The 13626-nt window shown below is 38.1% G+C and overlaps 1 protein-coding gene across 1 annotated transcript in view; it reads left to right on the top strand.

Annotated features, from left to right (window-relative positions):
• The window catches only part of LOC117288780 (beta-1-syntrophin-like), a 29416-nt gene that overhangs the window by 9751 nt on the left and 6039 nt on the right, over positions 1–13626 (top strand). The window contains exons 2-3 of the mRNA XM_033769617.1: positions 10152–10558; positions 11223–11365. Of these exons, the coding sequence (XP_033625508.1) occupies positions 10152–10558; positions 11223–11365 (550 nt within the window). The remainder of the gene's footprint in view (positions 1–10151; positions 10559–11222; positions 11366–13626) is intronic.

Here is a 13626-nt window from a genome sequence, read left to right as displayed (position 1 = left end):
AGGAAGCTTGTCAGTTTGTTTGTTGGCCAGCTTTTTCACTTGTCCATACTTCATAAATAGCATAGCGTAAATAGGGATGCTTTTAGGCAGCTAGGCCACATAGATTTTTAAATGCCATTTCGGCCAGCGGACCACTATTAATTGAATACACTACTCGGATACAGTACTTAAGAAACAAAAAAGGAATTTAATTATGATTATACAACTAGAAAAAGTGTAATGGTTAATGCAGTTGCCCTTTCAGTAACCCACTTGACTGATAAGATACCGTTATGGTATCGTTAACTAAAACGAAGAGTATATCATTTTTATGAGTCATTCTCTGAGCTCATTTGCATACCATTTGTCATACCGTACTAATTATACTCTTGGAATGGAAGCTAACGAGTTCTAATAAATTTATAATTTTACCCCATACTGATCATGAGCTATTTGTATACCATTTCAACAGTTTCAAAGGCAAAGTATACGTTTAATTCTTTTGAACCGTTTGATTGTTTTAATTCTTTACATGTACATTGTAGGCCTATGCAATCAAATTAACATCAAATTAACCTGTGAAAATTTAATTTCAAAAGACGATCATGTTTTTGAGATATCACTGGAAATAACAAATATATCCTGAAAGAAAGAATAATCCCTTATAGGAATACACAATCTGAATAAACTTACTGACACAGGAACGCTACTCAGATTCAAATTTTGGGGCATAAAAACTTTTTATAAAATACCTTTTATACATACATAACCTCAAAACGTTTTTGTTTCCCCACTGAGAGCCTCCTGTAATTTTCTTTTGTTTTGCTTTCTACTTATGTTATTTTGGTTTTCTTGTGAGGCGCTGTGTTCATTGTAGAGCTCCATAGAAATGTTTATTATTATTATTATTATTATTATTATTATTACTCTGAAGTGAACTGATTCTCAAAGTGCTTTATAATGTATTTTGCGAAAGCTGCTGTAGGCTTCTTACCAAAAGTTGTTGTTGCCATTAATTTTAAGAGTGATCACCAAACAGATTTCTTCCCTTTCAATCGATTTTAAATTGACCAAGTTCAGTTCAGGGTAGTTCATGTCATCTCAATCCAATTGAATTTATTCATTTTCTAATTGGATTTTCCTCTAATTCAGACCATTTCAAAACTGATTAACTTTTACTCCATTACCTTTTAGATAACAGGTGACCTTTTAAGAAATTGTGAACCATTTTAAAAGTCAAATTTTGCTTTCCTCGATGAAACCTTGAATCGGTTGGTTTTCTCTGTTGACCTGTTTACAAGACACTGTTTTCTCAGAGCTTGTAATAGTTCTGTCGAAGGAAGACATAAATCATCGCAAACAGATTGTGTTTAAACTCAATTTAATTTGTTTTTTCTTTAAATCCATCTGCCTATTACCGTGTGGGAATAATACATATTTATAAAAGTCTTATCTGTAATAGGAATTATTCATAGAAATTTAAGGTGAGTTTCTTTCAGCAATAAAAAGAGTTATTTAGTTTGTTTTGAGGAATATAAATGAGAAAGGATTTTGGTTTAATTCCCGCATAAAAAAAACCCATCATATCATTGTTCTTGAACTCCACAGTCCACACATAAATGTTTGTACATTTGCAAATGCAGTACATGTACATGGTGTGTACAAGCATGGAGGAATAAAGCAGTCCTCATCATGCATTTGTACACGTACTTCTTCAATCCCGTCATAATGTTGGGTCATTCCAGTATTTTGTTCGCATTTCCAATGAGCGGCCGTTGTGCCAAGCATCTCGACTATGCATTCATTGAAAGCGTGGAAGATGGCTTGACGCTGTGGGTGTAGAACACAACTTGGCCTGCAGTGCTAGACTTTGTGTCCCCTTCAGTGTGAGGAGGGAGTAGTGAATATGGAACAGTCGTCTTGTGAAGACAGCTAGAAGAAGAGGGGCTGAGGGGAAAAATGGACAGGTCTGTGTCATGCTTAAGGACCCTGGATTGTTTTGCTGAAAACTCACTTTAAAACCCATTTCACACAACATCATTTAAGTAGGGGTCCCTTGCAAAGTTTGAGCATGGTTGTGAAACTTCACAATTGCACTTTGTGTGAAAGGTTGACTCCTCAAGATTCCTAGTGAAATATCAAATTTGCTGTTCTTTATATGGACAGGATGAATATTGTTTTCCTTTCACACGAGGTGCATTGTCTAAATTAGCAACCATGCTAAAAAATAAGCAAGGGAGCCTTGCTAAATGGCTGTCGTCTGGAAAGGGTTTCAGGTCATCTTATGTCAAAACCCTACCACTTGATTAAGTACAATTGTAACTTGTGCTCAGAATCTGGTTACACAATCTCAGAATCTGGTTACACAAGGGGCTACTTCTTTCAAGATATTTTCTCTGTAATAACTTTTCTACTCCTTCTGCGCTTGCTTTTAGGGGACTTCCACCACTTAATCATTACGTTATTCATAAAGTACCATAATGTTTATCATTGTGTAAGCAAACTGATTGAGTGGAAATAAACTGACCTGAAACCAAACTCTTCTGGCACACAAAAAAGTGAAGAACCATTTTTCTTCCTTCGCAATGTGAGGTCTTAAGTAACTGGAGGTCACTGCACTATGAGACATTTATAAGGTTTCCTCAAGTCTGAAAGAAAGGCATCTTTGCTTTGCTTTGGAGAGATTAGGAGTCTGATTTGTGATCCTGCAAAGTAGAGGGATTTCAATCGCCACCTGCACTCAATATACAGTATTACATTTAAAGATATAGTAATGTTGTTATTGCAAAGAGAATCTGTGATTTATTTGTTTGTTTGTTTGTTTGTTTGTTTGTTTGTTTGTTTGTTTGTTTGTTTGTTTGTTTGTTTGTTTGTTTGTTTGTTTGTTTGTTTGTTTGTTTCTGTAAAAGCCTAGAGGTTTAAAGTTTGACATTTTGGGCGTTTTCATTCGAGAGACTGTTATAAAGGAATTTGTTTTGGATCTGGTTGTGTTTCTCTCACCAGGTTTACTAGAACTAAAGAGGGTAATGTTCTGATTTCAAAATATTGAAACATCACCTCATGATGTAGACTCTCCATTGTGTTTGAAAAAGTACACAAGTTGTCTTTGCTGTATTTCATCTTTGAAGAAGCTTTTGTCATCATTTCACCACGGAGGAAGGTTTCTTTGATTGAAGGATCCCTTTAAACCTAGTGCCCTTGGAGGACCAGAAGCCCCCTACCTGAGCTGGGAAACAATCAATGTACTGGGACTGCTGGGTTAGCAGTCAGGGTAACCTTAGGCAAGGTGGGTAACCTCAGGCAAGGTGGGTAACCTCAGGCAAGGTGGGTAACTTCAGGCAAGGTGAACTGTCTATTGGGCAATGGAATGAGGCAAGGGGTTCAGAACAGAGACTTCAGATCATGTCTCTGGAAAGAGTGGGATTAAAATCAGTTCGGTCACTGAGAAGGATGTAGGGTTTTGCAAAATAAACGTTGAGAAGAATGTCACGGGACAAAGCAGCAATAGGAGTTCAAACACTTTTAGTACATGGTTTTTCCTCCTTGTTTGTTTTCATCTTCATTTATGTTTATCTGTTTATAATTTGCTCGTTTCTTTAGCGTAGTTTTAAAATTTCTTCAGGTCTTGTAAATGCAGTTTACAGTTTTTCATTTTGTCTTGTACCTCAAGTGATTTTTAGTCAAATTTGTATTGAATTTTTTGTTTATTATAATCACATTTATTGTAATAAAGACAAAGGCAACTATGGAAATAGCACTCTTCATTGTTAATATTCATTTTGACAGCATTTCAAGAGAGAAAGAGTTCATTTGTACAAGTTTTTGTTGCTCTCTTTTACTAACAAGAACACACAACTTGCAAATTTGTTTTGTTCCAATTTTATGCACGTTAAAAAAGCGTGTCAACACAGAGGCAGGGTCTAAATACAACAGTACCTAATATGCAAACTGGCAACTATGTAAATGTAAGTGTTTATTAAAGCTGCGCAAGATTTCGTAATGAGAAAGTGTTTGACATGATGAGTTCATTCAGGACAACTTGATTAACTTAAGTAGAGGACTGGAGTGTTGGATTGAGTAATACGTCAATGGTGACCTGGAATTACATGTAGGCACGGAGGCTCGGCCTCTGTTGCCCCAGACTTGGCCCTTGGTGCCCTTGGACTTCAAGATTTTTCAATGGACGGGCCCTTTGCAAAATGAAAATTGCTGTACCTTCCCCTTCACAAAGATTTAACTCCAGCCCTGTCAATGACTTTTGAAGGTCATCAGAATTTATAGATAAAGAATTGTACAAATGTACATTTTGAAATTCAAGAAGCAGTGTTTTATTTATTTATTTGAAGAAGTCTTGCTAGACTTCCAGAAAGCGCCAAAAAGGTTGTGTCAAAATCTCCAGCTATTGCGCAACAAATATGGGTCACCGGTGATATTAAAATTCCCCAGGAATTCCCCAGGAATTCCCCAGGAATTATCTTCCCAATGCGAACAGGGCTGAAGGGAAAACTCACGGCTGGCTGTGCATATTTTTTCATATAAATCAATGAGGGTCACTGGGGCTTCATCTTCTACATGTAGACCATGCCGAGATGTGAATCCGACCACCTATTTTTTCTCTAGAGTGTAACACCCAGGAGGTCCAGGGCGCCTCATCCTCCTTTTCTAGACTACTAGAAGACACAGACCCTGCTAAACAATTTCCAAATCACAACCATGACGGAGAGATTTGAAAATGATCATACAGTGTTTTGATGATATACCAGGCTCCTAGAAGAACACCTGGACTGACTCAGTAATGGGCTCTTGTACAGTTGATGCGGTCCCATCGGACACACTTGTAATATGCTTATCTGCTCCGACGCTTTCTAACACTCACATGTTCGTTATTTGAAAGTGTGAGACCGTTTTTTTTTCTCTCAGCGTTAAGAAACATTGTTAAAGGTGTATTTCAGGAACATATTGCGATAGTCAGAGGGGTGTTTGGGTGTATTTTGGACACCCTTTTACAAATGTTGACACCCTCTTTTTATCTGTCATTTATATGTAAATGTATTGTAAGTGAACAATTTGGACACCCAGTTTTTAAGTTTCCAGCAAATTTGGACACCCTTTTGACCAAATTCTGGCTAAAAGCTTGCTGAAGAATATATCAATCAAATTTGTTTGGAGGTGTATAGGGCCTAATGATTTTTGTTCCAAAACAAAAAAGCAAAATAGTAACAATTTCGCCAGCTTTCACTATTGTTTTTAGTCCTAAATATTTTCCAGTAAAGCCAATTTTTTTATACTTCCTGTACATGCGAATGCGATACGAATGTCACAAATTCGCAACAAATAATTTATTTTTTGTAGCAGTTGAATTGTGCTCAATTCTCCTGCGAATATCGAAGCGAAAACAGAGTTGTGATGTCAAATTAATGTCCAAGTTTGCATTGCATTCGCATTTGCAGGAAGTACAAACCAGTTTTAAAATTGTAAAAAAAGGCATAATTCAAGGAAGTTGAAATTAAATCCATCAGAGGACACCCTTGCGTCCATTCTGTTGCACCTTAAGGACTTCATTTCTAAATGGCGTAAAAACGTTTTGCTGCGGGAAACGAGGCAGAAAATGAGAAAATAAAAGCTTGTCCATCAGTAAGACGATGAGTGATAGGTAATGCAGCTGGGGCCTCTTAGGCCATCTGAACAATGCTGGGTGTTTAGAACAACATCAACAAGGGTTAGCGAGGAGTGTATTTTATCATACTGATGATGGGGTTTCTCCATGACTACGGTTTATTCTGTCAAACGGTTTTGGCATGTTGTAAAACTTTTGACGGAAATTTTGCATAAATGTCCCCTTGAACTGTTTAGAATACATCAACAACAGTTCGAGAGTGGTGTATTTTATCATATTGATGATGGGGTTTATCTACTATCATGACCGTGGGTTTATATTCTGTCAAACGGTTTGATATGTTGTAAAACTTTTGAGGGAAGTTTGCATAAAGTAAACTACATCAACAAGGGTTAGCGAGCAGTGTATTTTGTATTGATGATGGGGGTATCTTTGCTATGGTTTAATATTCTGTCAAACGGTTTTGACGTGTTGTACAAGGAAAGTTTGCATAGTGTCCTCCTCTTAAAACTACATTACTTCAAAGGGGGGCTTTCTAACAAGATTTTGTATAATATCAACAGCTCTCCAGTGCTTGTTACCAAGTTAGTTTTCATTGTCATAATTTTTACGAGTTACTACCAAAGGTATACCCTCTTAATTATACCAAACAAAAATGGAATGTCCACACAGTCATGTAGCATGCATGTTCCGATATACTTGATTCGTTAGTGCACAAAACATCACATCACCGATGACAGTGCATCGGATGGCATTGAGAACAAGTTTTTATAGTCATTAAATTTTGCAGTAATTACCAAAGGTTCATCTCCCTTTAACTATATACCATAACAAAAATGAAATATCCACAGAGCATGTACATGTACGTGATGTACTTGAGTCGGCACAAAACGTCAGATCACTGATGACAGTATGCAACGAATGGCATTGAGAACAATCAGTGATGGTCAGAGCAGATAGAATGATGAGTCAGGTAGTGAGAAATCAAGCATGAACTCGCATCGATTCCCATCCTGAGAATCTCAACACACCTCGAATCGTCCCTTCAATAATGAGCTCCTTCATCTTCCAAGGGAGCTTCGCGGGAGAGGAAGACATAAATTCTAATCTTGTGTCGTCAGTGTTCGGTAATTCGGATCTGTGAAAATAACGACGAAGCAGACCTTAGTTTTAGGTCAATAAATGCTTAAGTATCACACTCATGCATGTTAAATGTATGTTTGTTTAATTGGAGATTGGTTTTGCAGGCAAAGCTTGCTGCTTGAACTTTAAAGAGGCGCGTTGTGTTGATTTATTATTCAAGCTCTAATTTGAATCGACGCTTTTCTGATAAACATCAGGAGAGTATTTTAATAAGACTTCAGCTCTTATGTGAATAGCTTTCATATAAGAAATTTGTTTTGTTCTCATCGTTTTTTTACCGAAGGTTTACATAGTGTCAGCCTGCATAGTGATAGCCAGAAGGGTTTTTGGCCGTCTTTTGGACGCTGTTTTAAATTTGGACACCATGTTTTATCTGTCATTTACATAATAAATTGTGTTGTATGTGAACAATTTGGACCCCTAGTTTTTACATTTGCGACAACTTTACAAAATCCTGGCTTAAATCGTCCGTCAGGCATAATATTCATCCAACTAAATTTATTTTTTATTTTTTAGCCCTTGGAAAAATAAGAAAGATTGTGATTAAACAGCTACCTGAGCGGAATGTTTTCAACAGAAATGGTATTTTTACTTGTTTATAATGCACTTGTTCACCATTTTAATGTAATTTTGATATGTGTACACTTCTGAACTTTTCGTAATTATCGAGTAAAAAATCAGGCCCCTACCTAAAGGTTTTTTGAAAAACTAAAAACACTTGTGCCGTTGAGAGTGGGCGTCAAAGGACAATGCCGCTGACGTCATTTGTGGGAGTTTGCTTTGTTATACATCCACGCTGCAACAAAGCGGCTTTATCTACTTATGACGTTTTGAGAGTGATTACGTAACGGGGCTTTTCGCAAATCTCGCAGAAAAGCTCTGGACAAGGGCATACAAAATGATTGTTTTTATTACACAATTGAAACCTATTTATAATCATATGACTCGATTTCCTTATTCATCGAAAACATTTTAACTGGAATTCAGCAAAGTTCACGACTTGACATTTTCATTCAAGCAGGTGTTTAAATTGGCTGAAAAGTCTTCTAAAGCTTACACCATGCAAACATGTTCATGTAGGTCAACCCTTTTACTCCATTAAATTTTCCCCATTTCTCTCGCAAGGACCAAATATCACGCCTGATATATGTAGGCATCATCAGAGGTTTATCGCCCAGTTGTGGTCAATAATATAAGCAACAGGGATATATGGGTATATGGCCCAGTTGTACTCAGCACGTCAATGTTTATTTAGCCCAGTTATGGTCATAACTGTATGACCAGTCAATATAAGCAGCTTGACTATAGTGCCTACAGTTGAACAAGTGTAGATATCCAGTCAAGATACAGTAAGCAGCAGAGACTATTGCCTTGTCTTTGTCATCCAGTCAATTTATTGCCTGGGTGTATTCCTCCGGTCAATATATTGCCCAGTTGTAGAAATCTAGTCGATGGTCGATATAAGCATCAGTCAATATTACCATCCTGAATAATACATGTAATGCCCAGTTGTAGTAAACTGATCAATATAATGTACTGCCTGGTTGTATACCTCCAGTAAAAATATTGCCCAGTTGTACTCATCCAGTCAATATAAGCACCAGAAATAATGCGCGGTCATAGTCCTCCAGTCAATATACAAGTATAAGGAATAGAAAACTCACTGATTGATATTGTAATCAACCCTGTATTTGTCAAATTAGAAGAATTGTAGGCAGGCTTGTGAGAACTGGTCAACAGAATAAACGGGGTCCCCGTACACTGGACTAGTGTGAATGCGAGTGTGTCCCATCATTAAATTACTGTGATCATGGCTTCTCGTTCGGCCATATCTTCAATCTGCCTCCCTGAGGACAGATGAGACCAACCGGCAAGATGAAAACAACAAGGTTGCTGAAGATGCCATCAGAGATTGTTAAGTCAAAATAAGATGCATTTGTTTGAGTAGGATGGAGGGTGGAGGGGTGGGGGGAGGAGGAGGAGGTCAGACTTTGGCGGCAGCGGACATAAGGTTCCTTTTGTGTGCGCACATGCTCAGTATTGCGCATGTAGGTCTGAGCTAGGGCACTACTGGCGAGAACTGTGAAAAAGAACCGTCCAAAAGTCTCAAATTCAGAAGTTAAGAAACATGAGACCAACAGCATTGGTTTATATCTACATGTGTTCAAATGTTTCTGTACTGTTGTTAATAACTCTTTAAAGCCATTGGACACTTTTGGTAAACAGTATTGTCCAAAGGCCCACACTTCGTGTATCACAACTTATATATTAAGTAACAAACCTGTGAAAATTTAGGCTCAATTGGTCATCGGAGTCGGGAGAAAATAACGGGAAAACCCACCCTTGTTTCCGCCTGTTTCGCCGTGTCATGACATGTGTTTATAATAAATCCGTAATTCTCGATATATCAAGAATTCATATTGTTTTAATGTTTTCTCAAAAAGTAAAGCATTTCGTGGAATAATATTTCAAGAAAAGTCTTTCACCATTACCTTCTGTAAACCTTGTAAGTTATTTGTAAATCTGTGAACTTTTAATTTTTTTTTCTGTTCCGAACGGGTCCAATGGCTTTAAACTCGTGGCAATGAAACTTTACTTGGTTAGAAGTACATCTGCTCGGCTTTTTGATTGTTTATATAAAATATTTTGAGAATCATTTCACTTCAAAGTAATGTGGTTTTGGGGCAAAAAATAAATCAATTTTTATTCCCCAAAATTTGAATCTGAGAAACAATACTGTCATTGGATACTTTTCTCAAAAATTGTGTATATTTCCAATTATGGATTACGCTTCCTGAGTGTGTGAACAACACCGCTCCCGATTTGCTATCTAAAGAACGCTACAACTTTTTGAAATTTAACTTTTCACAGGTTAAAGGCAGTGGACACTATTGGTAATTACTCAAAATAATTATTTGCATAAAACCTCACTTGGTAACGAGTAATGGGGAGAGGTTGATAATATAAAACATTGTGAGAAACGGCTACCTCTGAAGTGACGTAGTTTTCGAGAAAGAAGTAAATGTCCACAAATTTGATTTCGCGACCTCAGATTTAGAATTTGAGGTCTCGAAATCAAGCATCTGAAAGCACACAACTTTGTGTGACAAGGGTGTTTTTTTCTTCCGTAGTTATTTCGCAACTCCGAGCTCAAATTTTCACAGGTTTGTTATTTTGTGCATAATGTTTATGTTGAGATATGTACACCAAGTGAGAAGACTGGTCTTTGCAATTACCAATAGTGTCCAGTGTCTTTAATTTGTTGTAGCCTATACATCTATATAAATATAGGATAAAAACAATTAAATGGTTAAAGAAGGTATACAGGTACTTTGCCTTTAAGATTGAAAAATGCAATTTCATTGTACAGCACATGTATAATTAAATGCCTACTATTCTCTCTCCTTTTCAGTGAAATACCTGCGTGAAGTGACACCCTACTTCCGTCGTAGCACCGTTATCGGAGAGGTGGGATGGGACACGCCTTCACCGTATGTCATCAAGGAGCCAGGAGCCAACCCTCGCGCCACCCGTAACAACTTCACCGAGATGCGCACCATACCGCTTAAACTGTGCTATGTAACATCGAACTTGACCGTTAACGATCCCGAACAACGGACGATCGAGCTGCACTCCCCGGATGGGAGGAGCTCATGTATATTGAGGTGTAAAGACGCGACGAGTGCGAGTGAGTGGTTCAGTGCGTTGCAGGCCAACGTCTCGCTGCTGACGATCCAAGCAATCTCCGAAGCCAACGACATCTTGAGAGCTACGCCAGGGAGTAGAGAGATTAAACACATGGGTTGGCTCTGTGAACAGGTACTGCTAAAACGAAATACTGAGTTGGGTCTGGAGGGGATCTGTGCCCCAAAAGTTGAGGCCTATGATGCTATTAATTTGTCCTCAGTTTGAGTTGGGCCTGGCACAGAATTGTGCCCACAGAGTGTATGTTGCCATTATCTAGCTTGCCCGTTTGAAAACAAATTCTCAAATGCTTCTGAATATTTCCTTGGAGAGGTTCTTTGCAAAAAATCTTTGCCAAAAAAAAATATATATATATATATGTAAATAAATAAATAATGACCTCCTCTATCACTTGGTTTGTCATTGACTTTGTCAGTAAGTTGCCAGCGGATCCAGTTAGCTTGCCATTTGACTGCTCCTCTAACTTTAAACATTAGTCCATATTTCATATTATGTAGAATGATTTTCAACACTGCACTAGCCAGTTGGCATTTGACTTTTTTGACCTTTCCTCAGGTTTTTTAAATTACAATTCGTCTAGTGGTCCATTGTTTGAAAGGGAGAAGGCTGTTCAACCCCCCCCCCCCCTCTTCCCGATCCTTAAAACCTTTTTGAGGAATCATTTTCAAAGGGAGGGTATATTTTTTCTATTTACTCCAAAATATCCACCCCCCCTCCCCCGCCTCCAAGACCCTTAAACTTTTAAAGACTCATCTTTAACATTTTACTTTGCAATTAGACCCATACAGATACCGGTGGCTCAGCGTGGAAACCAGTCTTTGTTGCAATCACGGACAAGGACATCTTGATGTACGACAGCGTCCCGTTTACGAGAGAGGAGTGGGGCAAAGCATTTCTTGTCCATGGGCTTCTTGCAACGAGGTAAAAAAAAACCCAAAAAACTATTATGAATTATTTTGAGGCCTGTGATGAGTTGGATTTTTGTTAGAGTTGGGAAAGATCCTAGTAAATTACACAAAAGAGTTAAGGTTTATACCTTAACACTGCTTAGTATTATTTAATCTTATTGTACCCCTGTGTAAGTCAAATTTGCTTAAGTTATTCCTCCTGCAGAGCATACTGATTGAAATGTTGAGTTGTCAACCACTGGTTCTTTTCCAGAACCAACACTACTCAAAAGAGATTTACACATAATGCCACCCCAAACCTCACCTTATTAGAAATTTTTCTTGAAAACATCTTGAAAACTAGATGGATGTAATCTTTGGAAATGATGACTTCCCTTTAATGGACGATGTCCATCTGAGATTGATGAATGCAGAGGTGCTTCAAGATGTCTCGTCTCGATCCGTCTTTGTCCTCCCTTACCTTCAATCGTTTCCTCCAACTACCGAGACATTGAGTTAAGATCACGCCATGATGTCTTCGCTGATTGGAATGTTCAATGAGGGAGAGAGACGCAAGCAGACCATTCATTATCTTTATTGGATTGATTACGGAATACCCGTCCACTGGCGATGCGTTCAAGGCAGATGGTTTATGGTCTCAGTTTTAATGAATATTTTCAACGCTGCTGTTGTACCGTATCATGTTGAAGAGGTGTCATATCATAGGGATGGACTACGGCATAAAAGCAGTGTTCCCACTTTTTATGCATAAATCAACAAGTGGTTGAACTTGTTCGATGATGACAAGAAAGTACAAACAAGCATTAAAATTACTCTTTAAAGGGAGGGTATACTTTGGTAATTTTTTTTAATGAGCATAACAAAAGAGCAGTGGAGAGCTGCTGATGTTATAAAACATTGTTCGAAATGGGCCCCTTTTTAAGTAAAGTAGAGAAAGTAGAGAAAGACAAATCCCGTTCTTTTTATCTACTTCCGAAGAGACTAATCTTAGAAATTCCTTGAAATATCTAACTTCAGGGATTACCAAAATGCGGGGAAAAAACATCATTTCAACATACCTCCTGATATTTGAATCCTAGTTTCAGACATTTTAGCTATCGATAATCCCCCCCCCCTCTGATTATGAAGGCTGATATGCATATCAATTGACAATAGACCAAGATATTTATAGTTCATAATACTATCCTTTACAAAGGATCTCTACTTCTTGATCTTTGCAAGGTGAAACCTGATCCTTGCGATGTTGTGATACTTTTGAGTCATGGCTGGTCATGTTGCAAACAAGACCTGATTTCAGCCAAATATCTCTCGTTGTGCATGACGTCAAGGATGCCTCATCTATTAAAGGCACTGCAGACGACACGCTTGGATTAATCCTATCTCAATTTAGGACGAGCAACTCATCCTAACGTCTATGGTTACATAACTCAACTCGTCTTAAATCCTAAGATTAATCCTACTCATTTGATAATTAGCATACAAACTTACTTGGTAACGAGCAACAGAGAGCTGTTGATGCTTCAACAATTGTGAGAAAGGACTCCCTCTGAAGTATTGTAGTTTTAGAGAAAGAGGTAATTCCTCACTAACATTTTTGAATCTGAGAAAGACTTGAAGCTTGAAGCTTTTCTCGAGCATCTGAAAGCACAAAAATTTGTGCAACAAGGATGTTTTTCCCACAGAGGTCATGGCCTCCACTGTCCCCAGTCTTAGCATTGGGGCCCCTTCAAAGTTTCTCCTTGACTTTAAGATTTTGCAAGGGAGGTGCTCTTTACAAAATGAAAATGGCCTTGCCCTCTCTAAGATGAAATTCCAGGCCCGATATACAGACACAATAAAGATAACTGAGAGAAATATTAATAACTGAGAGATGTTGAAAAAATGTACAGCGATAACACTGGATACGAATGTTAATTTTGGAAACCAGATATTTCAGATAAGTACCTCTCTGTAAAACCATCGCTGTAAACAATGCCCAATATGCTTATGTTGAGCAGCTGAGTTGAGTAGGTTTAGTGTTCTGGCTCAAAAAACACAGGCTGGTAAAACACCAGCCGGGCGAACATGAGGAGGAAATAACTGCAATAGAGTGCAGACACTCAGCTGGAATTTCATCTGTGTGGATGCCACCAGGGAAGGGAGACAAGTTGAGGTTAGGTGAGAAGACATTCAAGGAATGAGTAGAGGGCATGAAGGCCCTGGAGCTAAGTAAGAATCGGTAATTGACGGTAATTGACATTGGTCGGTCTTTGATTCCTGAGTGTGGCTGGAATT

Source organism: Asterias rubens, chromosome 4 (assembly GCF_902459465.1).
Source record: "Asterias rubens chromosome 4, eAstRub1.3, whole genome shotgun sequence".
In the NCBI taxonomy this organism is placed as follows: domain Eukaryota; kingdom Metazoa; phylum Echinodermata; class Asteroidea; order Forcipulatida; family Asteriidae; genus Asterias; species Asterias rubens.
This window is presented reverse-complemented; position numbering and strand designations above follow the sequence as displayed.